The sequence below is a fragment of the Carassius gibelio genome, chromosome B3 (assembly GCF_023724105.1).
Source record: "Carassius gibelio isolate Cgi1373 ecotype wild population from Czech Republic chromosome B3, carGib1.2-hapl.c, whole genome shotgun sequence".
Taxonomy (NCBI): domain Eukaryota; kingdom Metazoa; phylum Chordata; class Actinopteri; order Cypriniformes; family Cyprinidae; genus Carassius; species Carassius gibelio.
Window position 1 is genome coordinate 38540293 of NC_068398.1, and position 22883 is coordinate 38563175.

Here is a 22883-nt window from a genome sequence, read left to right on the forward strand (position 1 = left end):
ACTACCTCTTGAAGCTCATCAAGAGAAAGCCAAGAGTGTGCAAAGCAGTAATCAAAGCTAAAGGTGGCTACTTTGAAGAACCTAGAATATGACATATTTTCAGTTGTTTCACACTTTTTTGTTATGTATATAATTCCACATGTGTTAATTCATAGTTTTGATGCCTTCAGTGTGAATCTACAATTTTCATAGTCATGAAAATAAAGAAAACTCTTTAAATGAGAAGGTGTGTCGGGAAACCTCTATTTCTCGCACTTTATGTCTATGCTTTAAAACATCTCCTGCTGGCAAAGAATGAATTTGCATTTTCATCAAGTCCGCCTGATCCACGCAGCAAACATATTTTGTTTATCAAAAAATATCTACTCTAGTGGGACTTGGCTGTTGTTATTGATTCTATTTGGAAGTCTACCGGTTAGGTTAGGTCCACAAAAGCGTTTGTTTATAAAAGTTTGTTTATGTTGTTGCCGTTGAAACCGTCTATATATATGTGTGTGTGTGTGTGTGTGTGTATAATGTATGTGTGTGTAAAATACATTTCTTTTAAATTTATAGCACAGTAATGAAGGCAGCAACATGTGGTAGATGGGACAGAACAAGAATCTTTCATTGTGCTAATGTATTATAATACGAAAGGGTATGGCTCCTATACAGCGTGCAGCACGTAAACATAACCAGTGCGCAGAATGATGCACTTGAAGCAACACAGAGTCACAGCGTGTAGCATTACTCATAGAAATGTTCAAAACACCAAAGGAAGAGATATTGTTGTGTATTATATGTGTGCAATATTTTGAGCCTTTTCTTTTAACAGTTTTAAATATCAGTTATTGTGCACTCTTGAAGAGAGTTTCATTGTTTTGACTGTAGTAACTATGATGGGATGATACGCTAATCTGCCAATTCAATACTATCCCGATACTTGTGTGCCGATTCAATATATATTTATAATTATATATAATTTATCATTGTGATTATAGTTATATAACTATTGCAATTCGTGACTTATCCAAATTGTCTGTAAAATGATCTTTGTTTCTGTAGATTTGAGGGAAAGATTAAAAACAAGGAGGTCTGGGAATGACTGAAGGGAACTGACAGCAGTGAGGGAAGGAAGTAATCACCAGAATGTAAGTTCTTTGAGAATGTGTGCATTATTACAAGTTGAGTTTTCATTTAAATGTGGCAGCTGGTCAAAAGTTTTAAATATATTTTAAAAGTTGAATTTATTTCTATAATGCACAGCTATATTTTCAGCATTAATTACTCCAGTCTTCAGTGTCACATGATCTTCAGAAATCATTCTAATATGATGATTTACTGCTCAATACATTTTTCTGATTATTATCAGTGTTGGAAACAGTTGTGCTGCCCAAACATTTTGTCTACACTACAGTTATATTTATTTATTATTTATTTTATTTATTTATTTTATTTGGGGGGGGGGGGGGGGGGGGGGGGTTGGCTAATAGTAAGAATGCATAAAATTGAAAACTAGTGGTAGATAAGACTTTTGTAATTTTACAAAAGATTACCTTTTTTTCAATGTTTTGAACTTTGTGTTTTATAAAATAATCATGAAGAAAAAATTCAACTTTCCAGAAATGCTAAGTTTTCTTCCCCATCATTTCTAATATGGGGTGCGCTTCCCTAAAACCAACTTTGTTCAAAAAGTTCCTTCGTTACCAAAAGAGTTCAGTGGAAATAACAACCGTAGTAAGCTAACTGCAGATGTGATTTACATCATGTATGTCATGAGCAGATGTACACTTTGATCTTAGCGGCAATAATGCGATTGGGTGCATGTAAATGCACTGATTTGTGATAATGAGCAATGTTTCCCGAACAGCAAATCAGTATATGAAAAAGATCATGTGACACTGAAGACTGGAGTAAAGTTACTGAAAAATTCAGCTTTGCCTCATAATTATTTCAATAAATATGTTTAAGTATATTCAAAAAAAGAGTATGAAAACTGTTATTTCTTTCTTTCTTTCCGTTTTCTTTTTCTTTTCTTTTTTTTTTACAATTTAATTTTTTTTTTTTTATCAAATTAATCTAGCCTTGGTGAGTAGAAGAAACTTCTCTTGAAAACCATAAAGAAAAGATTCCAGATTTTTGACTGGTTGTGAACATACATGAGCAACATTAACAAGATGATCCTCCCTTTCAGCTCAGAGAAGGATGTTGACAGTGCAGGCCCAGGATGAAGAAGAGGAGGAAGAACACGTTTAACAATTTTCTATAAGCTTGCCATGTGTTATAATACAAACAATGAACATGACTACAATAATATGCTAAATGTTATTAAAAGATTCCAGTTTGCAAGAAGTCTGAGTGTCTGTCTCTACACTAGAGGAACTCTTTTCTGAAGAAGATCAGGTGCTGAGAAGGAGCCTTGTTCTACAGCAAAACACTGCATCAAGCCTCCTGTCCTTCCCTCAGAAGAGCCTGTCTTCTGCTGCTGGGGTAAGAAACACCATCTTCCTCTTCTCTATCAGCTGTCCAGCACCTAACTCTGCCTCCTCAGCACTGTCTGAAAGAGTCTTCTCCACAGTCAGTAATCACAGATCACAGATTCTTCTGAGAAAGTCGATATGCTCATTTTCTTAAAAAACTTTGTTTTTTCGGGTGGGACAAATAATACAGGAGAGATGCTAGAAATCTCTATATTGTTCATTTTTCATATCTTTACGCTTTATGAATGATTTTCTTCTGAGAAGCTCAAAAATTATGGTTCTTTGGTAATTGTTATATTGTTTAGTTTTATCCTCTGATAGTGAGCACAGAGCCCTGATCATGACATGCAAGAAAAAGAAAGAAATCATGTCCATGATTTACTAATTCGTTCCCTCTATGTACTAAAACGTGCACGATTACTTTTACATTTCATTGATTTGCTAAATCGTATGCACAATTTACTAATTCGTTCTCTTGATGTATAAATAGTGTACATGTTTTAGCAAATCGAGGGAATGAAATAGAAAATCGTGCGCATGAATTAGCCTAAATTCTTTCCTGCATGTCGTGTAATTAAAGCACATCACCACCAGACATTTATACCAGGAGCCTCATATACGACGCTCACAGTTTTACTTTGTGCAGTATCTCGGTGCAGTATCTGCTGAATTGTTTCATATCTATTTATCATGTATTTTTTGTTGCACTAAATTATGTTGTATCAATAAGTTTACTGATAATTATTTTTAATGTTCACTAATAACGTCATTAACAATCTCCACATCTTTAAGACAAAAATTTTCTATTGTTTATATTGTGTAATCTATGAATTGATGTGTTTAGTTTTCTGTGCTCATAACTTAGTAACATTTTGCATGGTTAAAGAACAGGTGCCATGTTCAAAATGTTTTGGCTTCGTATTTGTACAAAGTAGTGCTGAATAAATATTGATTTGTGAATGAATGCAGTGTGTTTTTGTCTATTTTATATTAGAATGTAATGTTTTTGTATTTGTTTGCATTGCATGTATGTAATTAATGTATTAACTATGAATCCCCTATAATTAGATTACAATTAGATTTCATAAGGTTTATTTTTTGCACCAGAGATGGATTGAGTTTATTAGTTCTTTATGTATTTCAAGGTAATGGTGAGGTGAAAATATGAATTACCAATATGATCCTGTAATGTCACGTCCTCATAAGGTGCCAGTTTGGTCGTCAGGACATACTCATCACGTTCCAGCAACGTTCCACTATAACGTCGCCACGACGGATATGGGAATCACAAAGTTACGTCACTGGAACGTTATGTGGTACGTCGCTGAGACCAATATGGTATTTTATAAGAATGTCCTCATAACGTGACAGTTTGGTCGTTGGGACGTAATCATCACGTTCCAGCGACGTTCCACTATAACGTCGCCACGACGGATATGGGAATCACAAAGTTACGTCACTGGAACGTTATAATATGGTACATCGCTGCGACCAATATGGTACTTTATAGTAACGTTCTCATAACGTGCCAGTTTGGTCGCTGGGACGTACTCCTCATGTTCCAGCGACGTTCCACTATAACGTCGCCACGACAGATATGGGAATCACAAAGTTACGTCACTGGAACGTTATGTGGTACGTCGCTAAGACCAATATGGTATTTTATAGGAACGTCCTCATAACGTGACAGTTTGGTCGTTGGGACGTACTCATCACGTTCCAGCGACGTTCCACTATAACGTCGCCACGACGGATATGGGAATCACAAAGTTACGTCACTGGAACGTTATTTGGGATGTCGCTGCAACGAATATGGTCTGGTCCAGTTACGTCGTCACAACGTAACTGTGTTAGCTGGGACGTACATGTGCTGTCTGGGATATATATACATAAAATATCTTTTAAAATGAAGGTCTACGGGAGACATTATAGTTAGTTAAGCCTTGACATAATTAACGCAACGCAATCCTATCACTGACATTACCACGCAGCACATTAAAAAAATTATTAATAATAGCTCATAAATAATAAATAGAAGCAGTTAAATTCGTCAATTTCATATAATTACAGTCCTCTGGACCATCTTCATGTTAGCATGTTCTCCTCTGATAAGTCAGCTAATACAATTCAAAACCGATCAAATGAGAAAAAAATAAAAAATTAAGTAAAAGAGTAAACAACATAAAAAATAAATTCATTCATCAATAGTAGTTTGAGCAAACTATTGCTTACCTTTGTGAAGTCTGAAGTGTAGGATTTCGAGTGCCGACTGGCCTCTTCTAACTGCAGAAAGAAAAATCGCTCGCTCGTATTACAGATACGGCCCGAATCTGCTTTGCGACGGTTGTTCCCGCCTACTAAAACCCGGACACGGGCTGGATCCGTATTAAAGCAGTGGAACGGAGGTGGCTGTAACGCGGATTTGGCGGTTTAAATACGGATCCGGCTCGGAGTCACCTGCTGTCTGGGTAATGTTATTACATTTGAAGTACTGTACAAAATAATCATACTGTAGTTACTTTATTTGGAGTAACTTGCTCATCATATATATATATATATATATATATATATATATATATATATATATATATATATATATATATATATATATGTGTGTGTGTGTGTGTGTGTGTGTGTGTGTGTGTGTGTGTGTGTGTTTACATTTAATCGTTAAGTACAATCACTAATCTTGTAATGTTGAACACTTAAAACCTACAAGTAGTCAATTATCTTACACGCGTTTATCTCCATTAACAGGGATAGTTGGACAAACCGATTTAAAAGTGCATGATGGATTACGTGGTTAAAACCCTTTTTTGTGCTTTTGTTCTCGTTTGTTTCCAGTAAAGTATGTCACCTTTTGTCTGATCACTAAAAGCAATATTAATGTTAACGTAAAGCGCACAGTGTAATTCTGTGCACATAAGTAAAGAAAAAGTGTTTGTGTCTCCTTGAAAACATCAATGGAATATAATACATTTAATAAATAAATATATGTCTACAAAATAATATGATGTTTGCTTTTAAACATGCTATATACGTTCTTGTACTAAGAGCAAATCACAGAATATGGATTTTAAATTATCGTTATTTCCTCAAGTATTTCCCTTTAAATTAATCAAGTAGCAGCTTCCCGTTCTCGACGGACATGCCGGCATATTTCGGGTGATAAAGATACGTCGTATAGATGTCATTTAGAGGTAGGGAAGACGTTTCATTTAACAGCTCAAACAGACGATCTACAGACGATCAATACGACTATAAAAAAGGAATCCGATGTTTATCAGATGATGCGCTCTTCAGCTATCTGGGGTTAAAAATAAATAAAATAGAAATAAGTGTATTTCTGTGTGATTAATTTTGAGTCCTGATAAATTGAATCATTATGATCAATGTATCACTTATTCTATAGTTAAAACATCGATGCTTTTGAGTTTGAATATTTAACAAAGCATGCAAACAAACAGCCGCTTTTATCATGTGCGTGTGTGATCGCGCATGTTCCAGTGATTTATTTCTTATTAGTTTTATGATAACTTCTCTTTGTTGGTGAAATGATGAGGTTGCATGACGTTGTTCATTAGAACGTAAAGTGCGTGTTTTAGTGACGTGCAGCAGAGCTTCTGGCCCTGACTGTGGAAACCCAGCGCTATTCTGGCCTCGGTGCTACTGGCCCGAGGCTATGAGCCCCGTCCGGCTTTAAAACCTGGCTCACACTGGCCCGACAGTGGAAATGCGGCTACTGCCTTAGGCAGTGTGACAGTGGTTGGTGGGTGCCACCTCTGGGGACCACTGCAGCTCCGAGATCCCCTGTAGATTAGCCTGGGGCTGTGATATCCCAAGTTACCATGTGCAGCCGCGAGGAGGGCCGACAGGAGTCTTAGTGATGGAGACGCTGTGCACTGGAAGGGGAAAACAGTCTGGTCTTTAAATAGTCTTTATTCATCCAAGGATGCATTTTTCTGCAGGTGAATAAAGGCGGCCAGTGTAAATGGGGCTGTTCTTCAGCACCCTGGCATCGTGCACACACCCAGGATACCTGACAAAGATGTCAATGAACTTCCCCTTGTGGTCAGTGATGGCCTGCAGCTGGACTGAGTGGAACAGCTTTCTGTTGAAGTAGCATGGGGCTTCACTTGCTGTGGCTTGATCCGGATGTGGCATCCGTCTTTTGCACCAGCCACCATGCAAAAAGCTGAGCAAAAACCTGCCCCCACTTCCTCCAGGTCGTCCAGGGTCGGGAATACAAAATACTGACCACTTCCCTGCTGATTCTGTGCACAATGTCATGCACTGTGGCCTTTGGGATGTCGAAGGCCAGAGATACAACCCGATATGATGCTGCATGAGCCAGCCAGTACAGGAACACCAGAACCTCAATATCCTTTTCCGAGCCATGGTCAGAGTATGTCTTCAAAGCAGCGATGATGGACATGATGGACTGTCGTGAAAGCCAGAGGCTGGGGCGATGGTCAGATCCATCTTCGGAGTATAGTCGTAGGACTGGCACAGCAGCATTCAGGTGGCAGTTGGGTTTATTGCTCACAGTCTGTAAATGTGTATATACATTTTTTTTTAGAATATTATGTATATATTATTTTTTTGTATATATTATGTATATATTGTATCTATTTGTAATATTTATTTAGCGTATGTATATATTGTATTCATTCTCATTTTCTCTTTCTTGCGCTCTCTCTTTCTCTCTATATATATATATTTATGTATGCATTAATTCAAGTTTATTTTTTCATGTGTCTTGTTTGTCCTGTGTATTTTTAATTATTCATAACAAACTACTTAATTTCGTTGATCTAAATCAACCTCTGTCACGGTGTTCATAGACATCTCTTCTTATTCTGAGGTAAAATTTGCAAGCTAAATAGGTGATTATACTTACGCTATTTTATAAACATTGTATAAGCTGTCCACAAAGGCGTGATCTACGAGCAACTGACCTATTCCCCCTCTGAGCTGTTGATCCTATCAATGTTAAAACGCAGATGAAAGCAGTAACAACTACAATAATTAATATTAATTAATTAAACAATTGCCGATGTTCGCGCAGTCGAGTGGGCTCTTTACATTTTCGCGCTGTTGTGAAGACGCACGTCACGTGACGACACCAACATTGAGGATGTAGTACGCCGAGTTCCATTCATACTACCCACATTCATACTATATAGAACGTACTGTTCTAACGGTCGAGTAGAACATTCAAATTCAAATGTAGTACCCAGTACGCAGGATACGATTTCGGACGTAGTGCAGGTCTTTCTTCCTTTCTTCGCTCCAGTCCAGCGGGAGGCGCTAAACACACACGTTTGTTTGACAAACACCAGTAAACCTCAGAGGAAGAAGTTCAGTTTCACCGCGCTCTCTGTTGTTGTTATGTCGGTGTGCTGCCTTAATACAAACGGTTAGACAAGTTTCTAAGAAAAAAAAAATACAGATTTTGAATCAGTTCAGTAAATACCTGTAATATCCTCGTCCTCACAGTCGTGACTGAGTTTTGAAGCGAGCAGGAATATCTGGAGGAGTTTATCATCTGAACTGAGATCTGCTGCTGTGAAGATGGAGTTTGTGAAAGAAGAGAGAGAAGAGAATACGAGTGAACCAGAAACCAGCACAATAAAACATGAGGAACCAGAAATAAAACACGAGGAAACAGAAACCTGGAGAATAAAACACGAGGAAACGGAAACCTGCAGAATAAAACACGGGGAAACAGAAATAAAACACGAGGAACCAGAATCTTTGATAATTAAACACGGGGAACCAGAAACCTGGAGAATAAAACACGAGGAAACAGAAATAAAACACAAGGAACCAGAAACCTGCACAATAAAACACAAGGAAACAGAAATAAAACACGAGGAACAAGGAGGTTGGTGTTTATTCTTCATTCATTTTTAATGAATGTTTGTGGTACATTAGGCTTACAAAGCTTTTTTTCTGGGTATTTTTGAGCCCTGGAGAAAGTTTTTGTAGACATTTGTATGTGTGTGTGTGTGTGTATTTATTATTATTATTTTTTTTTAGTTATTAAGCATATTAATAACTTAAGTCTGATAACACTGTAATCGGCACAATCTGTGCAACAATAATATGCTGTGCAGCATGGATGTAGCCTACATGTTTGTGTTTTTGAAAAAAAAACAAAGTTTATTTGTGGTTAGTGAAAAATTTATTTTAAGTCACTGAAATAAGGCCATGATACACATACAGAACATTGTTCACAAAACATAATAATATTCTGATCTCATGATAAATGTTATTTTGAATAATGTGTATTACCAGACAGTTGAACAGTATTTTTTCTACTATCAAATGTGCACCAGCTACTGTTTGGTTACCCACATTCATCAAAATATCTTTTTTCTTTTGTGTTCACCACAAGAAAGATATTAAAGGGTTAGTTCACCCAAAAATGAAAATTAGGCCATGTTTTATTAACTCTCAAGAACTCTTTAGGTGTATATGACTGATTTATTCCAGATTAATCCAATCTGACTTATATAAATAATTATCCTGGCTCTTCCAAGCATTAGAATTGGAGTAAGAGGGTGTTTTTGTTCAATAGTCCAAAAGTAGTCAAATAAAGCATGCGCATCTGTAATAAAAAGAGATGAATAAAGGCTTCCTGTAGGGAATTGGTGTGTTTTTGTAAGAAAAGCATCCATATTTTAAATGGTATAAACACTTTTTCCTCACTTCTCCTGACTGTCATATATTCAAGCCGTTCTGGGCAGATGACGTAGGACACACATGCACTTGTGATTAGTGACGAACATGGAAGCGTGGATGAGAGCAGTGATGGAGTACTCGAGTCCTGGACTCGGACTCGAGTCACTTTTCTTTGGACTCGAGTCCCTTTTCTTAGGACTCGAGTCCGACTCGAGACTCCATTCTCTGGACTCGTGACTCGACTTGGACTCGTGGACTGATGACTCGTACTTGGACTCGGACTCAAGGATATATAAAATCAGACTTGGACATTCATTACGTTGTTTTTGACTAAAAATGTTATAAAAAATGTTTCGTGCCCAAGACTGGCCAGGATCTATTCTTTTCCCTCACAGACACTGCTACCGCTCGCTCTCTTTGCTTGACAACACACGCACTGACGTCACTCACTTTACTTTCACTTTACTTTTTTTCCAAAGCGCTTGGACACTTGCGGGAAAGGATGAAGCTGATTTGTTAGTTCTTGTCACATGACCCGCGGTGCGCTTGCAGTATTCTGAAAAGTTTAGATGTTTTTTAACTCAATGCGGTGCGGACGCGCCTGGATGCTGCCGTTATGAGCGTGCATACCGCGCTCCTACAGTACATTGGAAATAACGAACTTGACCGTGCAAAAGACGCGATATTTGAACGGCCCTTATATGTTGCTTTCTGACCATGTGCGTGCCGTCACACACACACATTAACTTGAAAACATACAAACGCACTCACGCTAAATCACTCGGTCACTCACACACAAATGCTCTCTCTCTCTCACACACACACACACACACTCACACTCATTGTAATATGCACGTTTCTTTTTTTCGCCAAGTGTATTTCTGTAATACAGTGTTAAAGGATTAATTCACACAAAAATGAAAATTTCCTAATCATTTACTCCTCCCAATGCCATCCAGGATATCCATGGCGTTTTTTCTTAAATTGTTTTTTTTAAGGAAAACATTTCATGATGTTTTTTTCATATAATGAACTTCAATGCCTACCAACTCAGTTGGTTGCTATTGTTTCCTCAAAAAAAATAAAATTCCAATTGGGGACTCGAGACTCGACTCGGACTCTAACTCTGGTAATGGTGACTCGACTTGGACTCGACTCGGACTCTTCTTTGGTGACTCGGACTTGGACTCGGACTCGAACACTGAGACTCGAGACTCGACTCAGACTCAACAGTTGGTGACTCGACTACAGCACTGGATGAGAGACACCAAAACAAATCGCTGGTCACTAACTAGAAGCATTAGCCTAATTAGGAGGATTTCAATGTAAGCCAAGTAGAGACTGGTTTTCCTTTGCTAAAGTAAGGAAACTTTGCTCTTGTAAACAATATTTGTGAGAGTCTCATATCTCAGAGGCATGTGCTCGATGCCTACGTCTTAAGTTAACCTCCAGAATGGCTTGCACATATGACAGTAGAGCTGCGTTTCCACCACAGGAACTTTAGCCAGGAACTAGAGACTTTGGGCTGTACTTGTACTCTGTGTGTTTCCACTGCAGGAACCAGGAACTAAATAAAGTTCTGGTAAAAAAATTGCCCCTCAGAAAGTCGCTGCTGTTGAGGTAGTACTTTTTCAAAGTTCTGGAGAAAACTGAAGATGAACACCGAGCCGAGCCAGATAACGAACAAAAGATTGACTCATTCACGAGTCAAGAACCGGTTGCATCGGTTTTCGGATCACCAGTAGTTCTTTCAGACAGTTCGATTCAATAAACCAGTTGAAGAAAACGGTTCACTGGTTCTTTTGCGCTCGACGTCATGGCGTCATTTGCGATGATTGCCCTTGATTCAAGCCTTTGATTTACCTGCGCTCATAACACTAGCACAGAATCAGTTCAGAAACAATCGCCAAAAGAATCAGTTCGGTTTAGATGCTCTGTGTGTCGGTTTGCTTCATGCTGAATCACACATGCGCAGTATAATCAGCTCCAGGTTCTTCTTATCTGGCTCGGCTCGGTGTTCATCTTCAGTTCTCTCTTCACAGCAGTTCAGTCAGTGTACTGTTTGAGTGCATGCATTACTCCGGGATATTGGTTTGTTTTAACTCAGAGGGAGTGTCAGCCACATTAAAAAAGTGAACAGCTTAAGTCATTTGTGGATTAATGCGTATTAGAGATGCGAACCGTTTGAAAGGATTCAGTTCGATTTGACGAACTGAATGATTAGTTCGCGAACCGGATATCCAGACTACTTTGTTTTGAACTCTCTCTCACAACAGACACGGAAGAGAAGACAATGCTGAATAAAGTCATCGTTTTTGCTATTTTTGGACCAAAATGTATTTTCGATGCTTCAAAAAATTCTAACCGACCCTCTGATGTCACATGGACTGCTTTGAAGATGTTTTTCTTACCTTAATGGACATGGACAGTATACCGTACACACAGCTTCAATGGAGGGACTGAGAGCTCTTGGACTAAATCTAAAATATCTTAAACTGTGTTCTGGAGAAACAACATGAGGGTACGTTATTAATTACATTATTTTGCTATTTCAGTGAACTAACCCTTTAAGCTGCAAAAGTTATGAATAAAAAAGAAATATGAATCCTGCATGTTCTGTGCGTCTTTGAATGATCAAATGGCAGAGACGTTTGGGTTTGTTTACTACATAGACTGAAGCGCGTGACGCTTGCATTAATTTCAGCATCTGAGCTTCAGAGTTCTCTCTCCATCAAGCGATCTGTACTGTTCGATTCATGTCAATGTACGCACAGCGCACCTGTATTTGACGCTCTGTAAACTCTGTGTGAAGGTGCACGACTCACCGTCGCTTTCTCACACATGCAAAGAGTCTTACCACGCTGAATCAACACGCTACATGTAAACTTTATTCTTTGTTGTCTTCTCTTGTCAAAATAATGGAGTTCATTTAGAATTATTCATATTTTTCGAACAAAAAGAAGATATGCCGTTTTTCCAGTAGTGGGCGGAGCTAATGCACAAATTGCAATTTCATTGGCTGGCATTTATCTATTACCGTCCCTGTTTTGATTTCAGCAAATCAGTTTGACCAAACGCATACAACATGATTAATATTCATGAACCCAGCAGCTCATCAATTCATAGTGCATTGTATATTGTTAGTATGGTAGTAGAATTATTAGCAGTATTATCTTTTAATAATAATTCATATGATCTATTACTTTTTTTTTCTTTTTACAGAAACCCTCAATGACCAAAAATATCTTAAGCATCACCACCAGTCTTAAGTTCAGTTAAAATGACAAATATGCATTCATTAAAAGTTCATTTTTACATAAAGGCATTGTGCTACTAAATATTACTATTATTTAGTCAAATGTATATGATACTGCTACTACTGTTGAAAAAATTCATAACTTTATTTTTTTTTAAAGAAATAAATCACAAAATATTTCTTCCATGTTTAATAGTAAATCCCCTTTATTTACCAAAAATAAAATGTTTAAATTTCATAAATTAAAAGACAAATTAAATTTGGGTGAAACTTGTTTACTGTTTTTCATAATTATATAATTTGTAGAAAAACTTTAAACACAATTGTAAATAAGTATAAAGAATGGCATTGGTTTTATTTTTAGTGATAAAAAGTTTTAATTTTAATAATTGTTTTTGGTACAGAGAACCGTGGATTTTCACTGGTATCGGTACAGAATACTGAAATTTTTGTACCGTGACAACACTAGTTTTTAATAAGTTTAATGCAGTTTGTAAATTTTTTCACAAAACTTTGTTTTTCTCATCCGTTAAATATATTTTTTACACATTAAAACAAATTGCTCTGTAATTGAAAGTACTTTTTACAATCATTTACAGCATAGTTTAGGATTAACCTCAGGAAAACAACATCAATTTGATTCCAGCGCTGCCTCCATGTGTTCTGGGGTCTTCAGGAGGTGAGTCTCTTGGTGAATGGCCAGCACCTCCTCAGAGACCCCTGCAATACAGGGGTCCAATCTGATTTAGAGAAAGAAGGAAAAGAGGAATTGTTTAGCGCTATGAAAACGTAATTAGAAGAAATATTGAGATACTTAAGTAAACCATTTTTAGTAACTACAAATACCATATGTTTAAAACCCCCAAAATTAAAATAACAAACCTGGAACAACTTAAGGGTGAGCAAAGGAGCTCACCATTAATTGTTGTCGAATTGTTGTCATTTTTGGCTGAACTACCCTTTAAGTAAAAGTATTATCTTGCATACTCTAATATACATAAGGTATTGAGAGTAAAAGTATAGGTATGTACGGTCTTATTCTGAAAAATAATTTTGAGAAGCAACAGGGCAGTATTTGTTGTGAAAACCTGGCAACCCTGATCTGAACACACGTGCTGGAGATAATACTTCTAATTAAAGGAGCGTCTTTACTGACGAGATGTGCAGGAAAATCGCATTCACTGATCATTATAACGCACACTAGAAGGACTACGTGAGAACCACTATGGATCATAAGTTCGCTCTGCAGCCTTTTTTATTATTTTCATGCACACCGTACTATAGTGTGATGCATGGAAAATACAGTTTTGGCCATTACAAAGTCTCCATCCACAAACAGACGTACATCGTCTGCAGATATAAGGTATTTCATTGCACTTTAACAAGTAATCTGAATGACCTATATATGTGCACTATTTTAAACGAGCCCTCACTAACTGAGTTTAATGCCACAGTTGTGTTAGAATGCATCTTATTCTTGTTTCTGTGGCGGTGCGTCGACCTCGTCATGAGGCGCGTGGTCCAGAGCGCTGTATGACTGATGCAGCAGTTCAATTCAACTTTACTCCAAACATATGAACTTACCTGTTTTAAATACTTTATATTTAACATGTTCGTTTATGCCCGATATTAGTGTTAAACTGTTGGACTTTAAATTAAATCAACTATTGATTTTCACCGTTGATTGATTTTTCCGAACATTAACCTCCGTGCGCAGATGCGGCAGATTTGTCACAGGACGAGTGATATGACAGTTGTGTCCGACTATATATATGAACTTAGCTGTTTTAAATACAGTATTTTTATATTTAACGTTAGTTTCAGTATATTTTTTAAAGGGGGGGTGAAATGCTCGTTTTCACTCAATATCCTGTTAATCTTGAGTACATATAGAGTAGTACTGCATCCTTCATAAATCCAAAAAGTCTTTAGTTTTATTATATTCATAAGGGAAAGATAGTCTGTACCGATTTTTCCCGGAAAAACACGACCGGCTGGAGGCGTGACGTGTGGGCGGAGCTAAAGAATCACGAGCGCGAATAGGCTTTTGCGTTGAGAGGATGTGGAAGCTGTGACATTACCGTGAGGGAAAACCCATCATCCTAAACAAACCATGGCTTACAGTCAGATTCAGCCGTTTATTTATGATCCAGAATCATATCCAGAGGCTGAAACTGAACGAGAGCAGCAGCAGCAACGACTCGCTCCGAGCGGGGCTCGAACCAGGGTCTCTGGCATGGGAGGGGACGCACTAACAAGGAGGCAGAGATATTTGAAGCAGTTTTACTCACCGCATGCGGTTCCAACACACGATCGTGACCCTTTTTCGTTGGGACTGCATTATCCTTAAGAAATAAACGATACGCAAATCCGTCATCAAACTGGGCCTTGTGAACAAGCATCTTCGAAATGCAGGGAACAAACAAAAACACTTGCACAACTCCGTTGATGCTCTGTAAAAATAAACTCCATCCACTGGTCCCTTAATGCTGTTTTTTTTTTTTGGTAATCTGTGCAGGATTGTCTTGCCCTGGCAACCAAAAACACACTTCTTTTGTGACTTTTCGCGACGCTCTCGCTCTGATCAGTGAATCGCTCTGATCAGTGAAATGTCTGCTCAGCCTCGCTATACTGGAGTGCGCGCTCTTCCGGCAGAAGTGCCTTAGGACCCATATAAGGAAATTTAGCATTTCACCCCCCCTTTAAATTATTGGTGATTCCATAGGCTCTCTCGCACGCACCAGAAAAAAAGAGTTTCTCTCTTGCTCCACCCAAGCACGATAAGATCGTGTATTGTCGATCTCACAGAAAAATGACCATATCGCCCAACCCTAATATATATATATATATATATATATATATATATATATATAGTGACGAAAGTGAGTATATAAATATATATATATATATATATATATATATATATATATATATATATATATATATATATATGCCTTCAGATTAAGACAGTGTTTAAGAGAAAATAGGCTTTTTGTGTTCACAGGAAAAGTAAATATATATACAGTACAGACCAAAAGTTTGGACACACCTTCTCATTCAAAGAGTTGTCTTTATTTTCATGACTATGGAAATTGTAGATTCACACTGAAGGCATCAAAACTATGAATTAACACGTGGAATTATATATGGAATTATATACATAACATAAAAGTGCGAAACAACTGAAAATGTCATATTCTAGGTTCTTCAAAGTAGCCACCTTTTGCTTTGATTACTGCTTTGCACACTCTTGGCCATCTCTTGATGAGCTTCTAGAGGTAGTCAACTGAAATGGTCTTCCAACAGTCTTGAAGGAGTTCCCCGAGAGATGCTTAGCACTTGTTGGCCCTTTGTCCTTCTGTCTGCGGTCCAGCTCACCCCTAAACCATCTCGATTGGGTTCAGGTCCGTTGACTGTAGATTAACGCCGTTAACGTGCTGCGTTAACGCGAGACTCTTATCGGGCGATAAAAAAAATATCCCCGTTAATCTATTCTTGGGAGCTGGGTCTATACGAAGCTATGATGACATTCACCTTGATATTTTATATAACTGACGTTAACGGATTAATCTAGATTAAAATGGCTCATTCGAATTCTGCCGATGGCATTCAGAATATGTGTGTTACCCAAATAAAATTGACAAACAGTAAGTCTTTGAGAAGGGGTTTATCAAGCTAGATAGTGCATTAGAAAAGAGGCTCATCTCCTGTTTCCAAAATGCATCACAAACTGCTTGAAAAAGCTGTAAACTAATTCCACATTGCACAAGGTGCAAACAACATTACTCCTGTTTCACACCAACGTTTAAGTTTTTTTTTTTTTTGTTTGTAGGTGTCAAGGTACAGAAACCAAATAATAGCACTGGATAGTCTTCAATGTAAAAATGAAATATACATTCAAACCTACATTTATTCAGACACCTTCAACATTTCTCACATTATTACAGTTTTGCTATATATATATATATATATATATATATCAAAAATTATACCTGGTGTCTGAATAATTTTTGGTTTGACTGTTAAAACTACAAAGTAATGCAGTGAAGAGCAGTGGGTGATTTACATTTTAATTTTCTTGGATTAACATTACAGCAGCCAGCAGCTAAATTAGGCGCGGTCACTTTAAGAGATGAGGAATGCATCCAATATAATACACATCACATTTTTTTCCTCAACTGTTTACTTCCACTTAATAAATAACTGACAGTTTTTTCTAGCATAATTTCAAAAGTGGATATTTTGACATATTTTGTATGTATTTGTCGGCACAAGAGCAAAAACGAAGCAAATTCGATGTTCAAGTGTTTTTAGACGCCTTTCTCTGCGTGAGCCCTGAACACCAGAACACCGCGGTGCTGAATTGGGCTCTTTAACATCTTTTTGTTTGTTCAAACTGCGATTTGCATTTGTTCGTTCAGGTGCAGGAGGAACTTCGAGGTGAACTTCGCAGAAGAGAGCTCGGTCAGTGTCGCTGTCCGTGATACGCGTCTCTCTCTCTCTCTCTCTCTCTCTCTCGTGCGCACCTAACGGCACGCGCTACTCTGTTCAGCTTTTCCGTGTCTTGTGTTTGGATGCTTTAATGTTTAAATCGACAAGCGGAATGGCTTAACAACACGTGAGAAAGATGAGCTTTCGTGGCGATGTGCAGCAGTGGCCTGTCAACTGTCCTGAGCATCTTTTTAGGCTGTCCTCAGCGAGTCAGTTATATAAAATATCAAGAATGTCATCATAGCTTCGTATAGACCCAGCTCCCAAGAATTGATTAACGGCGATATTTTTTTTATCGCCCGATAAGAGTCTCGCGTTAATGCAGCACGTTAACGGCGATAACGGCCCACAACTAACATATATATATATAGACCCGGTAAACATTTTAAAGCATCATTGTCTTTTCGGTCTGTATAAAACAAGAAATAAATAAATTTTACTAGGGCTGTGATGGTGGCAGATTTTTACCACTTTACCATCATCACAGCCCTAGACAAGACTGTTCAGCTTTTAATAATATACCAAAAATATATAATTTTTACTTTTTTATTTTAGAGTTCATTGAAGAAAAAGAGGACAATGAAGAATCAAGTGAAGTTAAGGAGAAAAATAATGTCAAAACTGGTGGGAAAACTTTGACTTGCTCTCAAACCAAACAGAAAGATTTAAAGAAAAAAAGAGTTAAGGTATCTTTCACCTGCACTCAGTGTGGAAAGAGTTTCACATGTAAATCAAATCTTAAGCATCACATGAGAGTTCATACTGGAGAGAAACCATTCACTTTCAATCAGTGCAGGAAGATTTTCAAACAATCATCAAACCTTAAGGATCACATGAACATCCACACTGGAGAGAAATCTTACAAGTGTTCACACTGTGACAAGAGATTCAGTCAGTCAGCAGATCTGAAAACACATGAGAGGATTCACAATGGAGAGAAACCTTACAAGTGTTCACACTGTGACAAGAGATTCATTCAGTCAGGAAGTCTGAAAAAACATGAGAGCACTCACACAGGAGAGAAACCTTACAAGTGTTCACACTGTGAAAAGAGATTCTGTGTGTCAACAGAGCTGAAAACACATGAGAGGATTCACAATGGAGAGAAACCTTACAAGTGTTCAAACTGTGACAAGAGATTCAATCAATCATCAAATCTGAAAACACATGAGAGGATTCACAATGGAGAGAAACCTTACAAGTGTTCACACTGTGACAAGAGATTTATTCAGTCAGGAAGTCTGAAAAAACATGAGAGCACTCACACAGGAGAGAAACCTTACAAGTGTTCACACTGTGAAAAGAGATTCTGTGTGTCAACAGAGCTGAAAACACATGAGAGGATCCACAGTGGAGAGAAACCTTACAAGTGTTCACACTGTGACAAGAGATTCGGTGTGCCATCAAATCTGAAAACACATGAGAGGATCCACACTGGAGAGAAACCTTACAAGTGTTCACACTGTGACAAGAGATTCTGTGATTCATCAAGTCTGAAAACACATGGGAGGATCCACACTGGAGAGAAACCTTACAAGTGTTCACACTGTGACAAGAGATTCGGTGTGCCATCAAATCTGAAAACACATGAGAGGATCCACACTGGAGAGAAACCTTACAAGTGTTCACACTGTGACAAGAGATTCTGTGATTCATCAAGTCTGAAAAGACATGAGAGGATTCACACAGGAAAGAAACCTTACAAGTGTTTAATCTGTGACAGGAAATTCAGTGATTCATCAAGTCTGAAAAAACATGAGGGGATTCACACTGGAGAGAAAGCTTACAAGTGTTCACACTGTGACAAGAGATTCAGTCATTCATCAAATCTGAAAAAACATGAGAGGATCCACACTGGAGAGAAACCTTATAAGTGTTCAAACTGTGACAAGGGATTCAGTGATTCGACACATCTGAAAAAACATGAGAGGATCCACACTGGAGAGAAACCTTACAAGTGTTCACACTGTGACAAGAGATTCGGTGTGTCATCAAGTCTGAAAACACATGAGAGGATCCACACTGGAGAGAAACCTTACAAGTGTTCACACTGTGAAAAGAGATTCTGTGTGTCAACAAAGCTGAAAACACATGAGAGGATCCACACTGGAGAGAAACCTTTCAAGTGTTCACACTGTGACATGAGATTCAGTCAGTCAGGAAATCTGAAAAAACATGAGAGGATCCACACTGGAGAGAAACCTTACAAGTGTTCACACTGTGAAAAGAGATTCTGTGTGTCATCAAGTCTGAAAACTCATGAGAGGATTCACACTGGAGAGAAACCTTACAAGTGTTTAATCTGTGACAGGAAATTCAGTGATTCATCGAGTCTGAAAAAACATGAGAGGATTCACACTGGAGAGAAAGCACATCACCGCAATGTACGTGGGAAGCGTTTCATTAAGTCATCTGTTATACACAAAAACCAACCACAGTAAGGCCCCGTACACGCGGAGACGCATTTAGCTGTATATGTAAATATTTTTTATGGTATATGCGTTTCGTCCAGACGGATCCGGCATTCGGGGCAGTGAAAACCCTATTTTTTTTCTTTTTTTTAAACTAGGTCCCAGAGTGGATAAATCTGAAAATGACACCTTTGTGTTTTTCTGTACTGCCAATCCATATGTTTTGTAAAACAATGATGTCATCACCCCACGTCTTGACCATATTCAGACACCGCTACGTCATTTAACATGTTTGTGCTCATGCTGCAGAAGCTACTGAGCCTGTAAGCTTGACTAAACTTACTAGTAGAGCTGCACGATATTGGAAAACAACTCACATAGCGATGATTTTTCTGATTATTAGGAACACCATAGTAATACTGTGTTTGACCCCCTTTCGCCTTCAGAACTGCCTTAATTCTACATGGCATTGATTCAACAAGGTGCTGAAAGCATTCTTTAGAAATGTTGGCCCATATTGATGGGATAGTTGATGGAGATTTGTGGGATGCACATCCAGGGCACGCAGCTCCCGTTCCACCACATCCCAAAGATGCTCTGTTGGGTTGAGATCTGGTGACTGTGGGGGCCATTTTAGTACAGCGAACTCATTGTCATGTTCATGAAACCAATTTGAAATGATTTGAACTTTGTGACATGGTGCATTATCCTGCTGGAAGTAGAAAACATCCCCCACACCATTACACCACCACCACCAGCCTGCACAGTGGAAACAGGGCATGATGGATCCATGTTCTCATTCTGTTTACGCCAAATTCTGACTCTACCATCCGAATGTCTCAACAAAAATTGACACTCATCAGACCAGGCAACATTTTTCCAGTCTTCAACTGTCCAATTTTGGTGAGCTTGTGCAAATTGTAGCCTCTTTTTCCTATTTGTAGTGGAGATGAGCTGTACCCGGTGGGGTCTTCTGCTGTTGTAGCCCATCCGCCTCAAGGTTGTGCGTATTGTGGCTGCACAAATGTTTTGCTGCATAGCTTGTTTGTAACGAGTGGTTATTTCAGTCAAAGTTGCTCTTCTATCAGCTTGAATCAGTCAGACCATTCTCCTCTGACCTCTAGCATCAACAAGGCTTTTTCGCCCACAGGACTGCGCATACTGGATGTTTTTCCCTTTTCACACCATTCTTTGTAAACCCTAGAAATGGTTGTGCGTGAAAATTCCAGTAACTGAGCAGATTGTGAAATACTCAGACCGGCCCGTCTGGCACCAACAACCATGCCACGCTCAAAATTGACATTCAGTTTGGAGTTCAGGAGATTCTCTTGACCAGGACCACACTCTTAAATGCATTGAAGCAACTGCCATGTGATTGTGGATTACAGACTTGCTCCCGCGAGACCCGATGCAACAGAGAGCGGCGCTGGACAAGACTTCTGTGTGTGTGTGTGTGTGTGTGTGTGTGCAGGATACAGGAAAATAAAATGATTCATGGGACTCCACAAATTAGAAATATCTAAACATAAAATTTGTTAAAAAAGGTTACATTTCTTCCTTTTAATATTCCTTTAAAAAAGCAAGTTTGTCATTATTGTTGCTGTTTTCATTTCAAATAAATAAAACATTGAACCACAAACTAAGCATTTGTTTTAAAAGAGGGAAAATATCTTATTTATTTTGGTTACAATATCAATTTTATTAACTTTGGTCAAGAAAAGTAAAAAGCCTTTAAATGTCAATGAGAATTTGTACCATTGTATTATTTTATTGCTTGTTTTAATTAATGGGCTAACAATGAACCACAAACTACTATAGTTTTAAAGAAAGGGGAAATCAAAAGTCTTTTAAAAATTATTTTTGTGTTACAATGCGGATAAAACATATTCTCCTTATTAATTTTGTTAAAAGTTCAGTGTAATATAAGATAATTTGTCATCCCACTGTTTTAGCCTGTTTCGTTATTAATAATAATAGGCTAATAATGAGCCACAAATAAGCATTCGTTTGAAGTAAGAGGAAAATGTAGATTCATTATTCATATTTTTATTGTGTGTTAACAGATTTGTGAGATTCGGATGAACTGAGATGTATTTTAGAGATTATAAATGCAGTGCTCTGCTGGCATTCCACCAAACCATATAAACCATGCACACAGCAGCCACTTGCTTTAGTCAAGAATAACTGTTCTGTGAATGTTGATACTGTAATAAAAAACATTTATTAGGAGCGTGTGCTGGTATTTCATAAATTTAATGGAGAAAAAAGTAATGTACAGTAGGTAGACAACCAAAATGGGTCATCATTCGCGAAACTACTGCCAGACCTGGAATAGTCTTAGGCTACAGTCTACAGTGTGTGTGTGTGTGTGTGTGTGTGTGTGTGTGTGTGTGTGTATATAAGGATTAAAAGCTAAATGTTTTCATGTTGGTTCATTCTTGGTTTAAAAAAATAAATAAAAAAATCTTCAGGTTCCATATGCAGAGCGAAATCAGAACGGTCCAGCATTTAGAAATAATTCATATTAACGCTGTTATTATCTTGATTTTTCAAACTGATAACACTTAAGCATTTTTTAAAGGTCCCCTTCTTCGTGATCCCATGTTTTAAACTTTAGTTAGCCCCATGCATCAAAGCCCATTTCACCCTGTCATTGTGTTCATGATTTAGCATATATATATATATACACACACACACACACACACACACATTACAGCAGAACTGTTTCCAACACTCATAATAAATCATCATATTAGAATGATTTCTAGAGGATCATGTGATAGACTGGATGTCACATATGACACTGAAGAATGGAGTAATGATGCTGAAAATTCAGCTTTGCATTACAGAAAAAAATGATAATTTAAAGTATAATAAATTGAAAACAAATTATTTTAAATTGTAATAATATATTACAATATTAAATTTTTTCTGTATTTTTGATCAAATAAATGCAGGCTTGATGAGCAGAAGAAACTTAAATAAAAATAGTAATGTTTCCAAACTTTTGGCCTGTACTGTATCCCCCCCAAAACTGCACAACTGTAGAGTAAAACATTAATAAAAAAGTGATAATAAAAAATGCGTCTTAAAACTGACATGATTGTACAAAATCACAGTCTGGGGACTCAGAACTCAACAACTGCTAACATTAAGGTTAAGGTAAAAATATCTGCCATGAAATTATAGTATCTTACTCCTATGCAATAAATTGTTCTTTCACTACATCTCTTTACCTCTGTCTTTATCCTCTTCTCTTCTTTTTGGCACTGTATCTATCGCAGACTATGCTCATTTATAATGTGTCATGTAAATTCGGCCTTCCGTCACAATCAGGAAACTTTCACCGTGTCTAGAACTGGAGCGAGCTGCCAGGCCCGTTTCTACGAGCTGTGTGTTAACAAAAGCAGTGCTGTCTACATTGGAAAGGCGTCGGGCACGCTACACAACAAATTACCAACAACTGATCGTGCGCGCGCTCTGTTTCTGACGCACTTCAAGCACTCGATGGGCAGGGGAAGATTGAAGCCGGACTTTTTTTTTTTTTTTTGCTTTATTTGGTAGTATTTCGAATTAATG

The 22883-nt window shown here is 37.8% G+C and overlaps 2 protein-coding genes across 7 annotated transcripts in view; both read left to right on the top strand.

Moving 5' to 3' along the window:
• The window catches only part of LOC127953355 (zinc finger protein 501-like), a 364750-nt gene that overhangs the window by 174241 nt on the left and 167626 nt on the right, over positions 1–22883 (top strand). Inside the window, exons 2-3 of one of the 6 annotated variants that reach the window (XM_052552575.1) lie at positions 17449–18132; positions 18217–19441. The exons of 1 other annotated variant lie outside the window; for it this stretch is intronic. In XM_052552575.1, the coding sequence (XP_052408535.1) occupies positions 17449–18132; positions 18217–19334 (1802 nt within the window). In that variant the 3' untranslated portion in view covers positions 19335–19441. Of the gene's footprint in view, positions 1–7782; positions 8347–11586; positions 11668–17448; positions 19442–22883 lie in introns of those variants that run through there. 4 more of the 6 variants (XM_052552574.1, XM_052552573.1, XR_008153142.1 and 1 more) reach the window with 4 other exon arrangements.
• LOC127953374 (zinc finger protein 271-like) overlaps positions 11587–22883 on the top strand; it is a 239850-nt gene continuing 228553 nt past the window's right edge. Inside the window, exon 1 of the mRNA XM_052552602.1 lies at positions 11587–11667. The gene's annotated coding sequence lies outside the window, so the exon portion shown is untranslated. The remainder of the gene's footprint in view (positions 11668–22883) is intronic.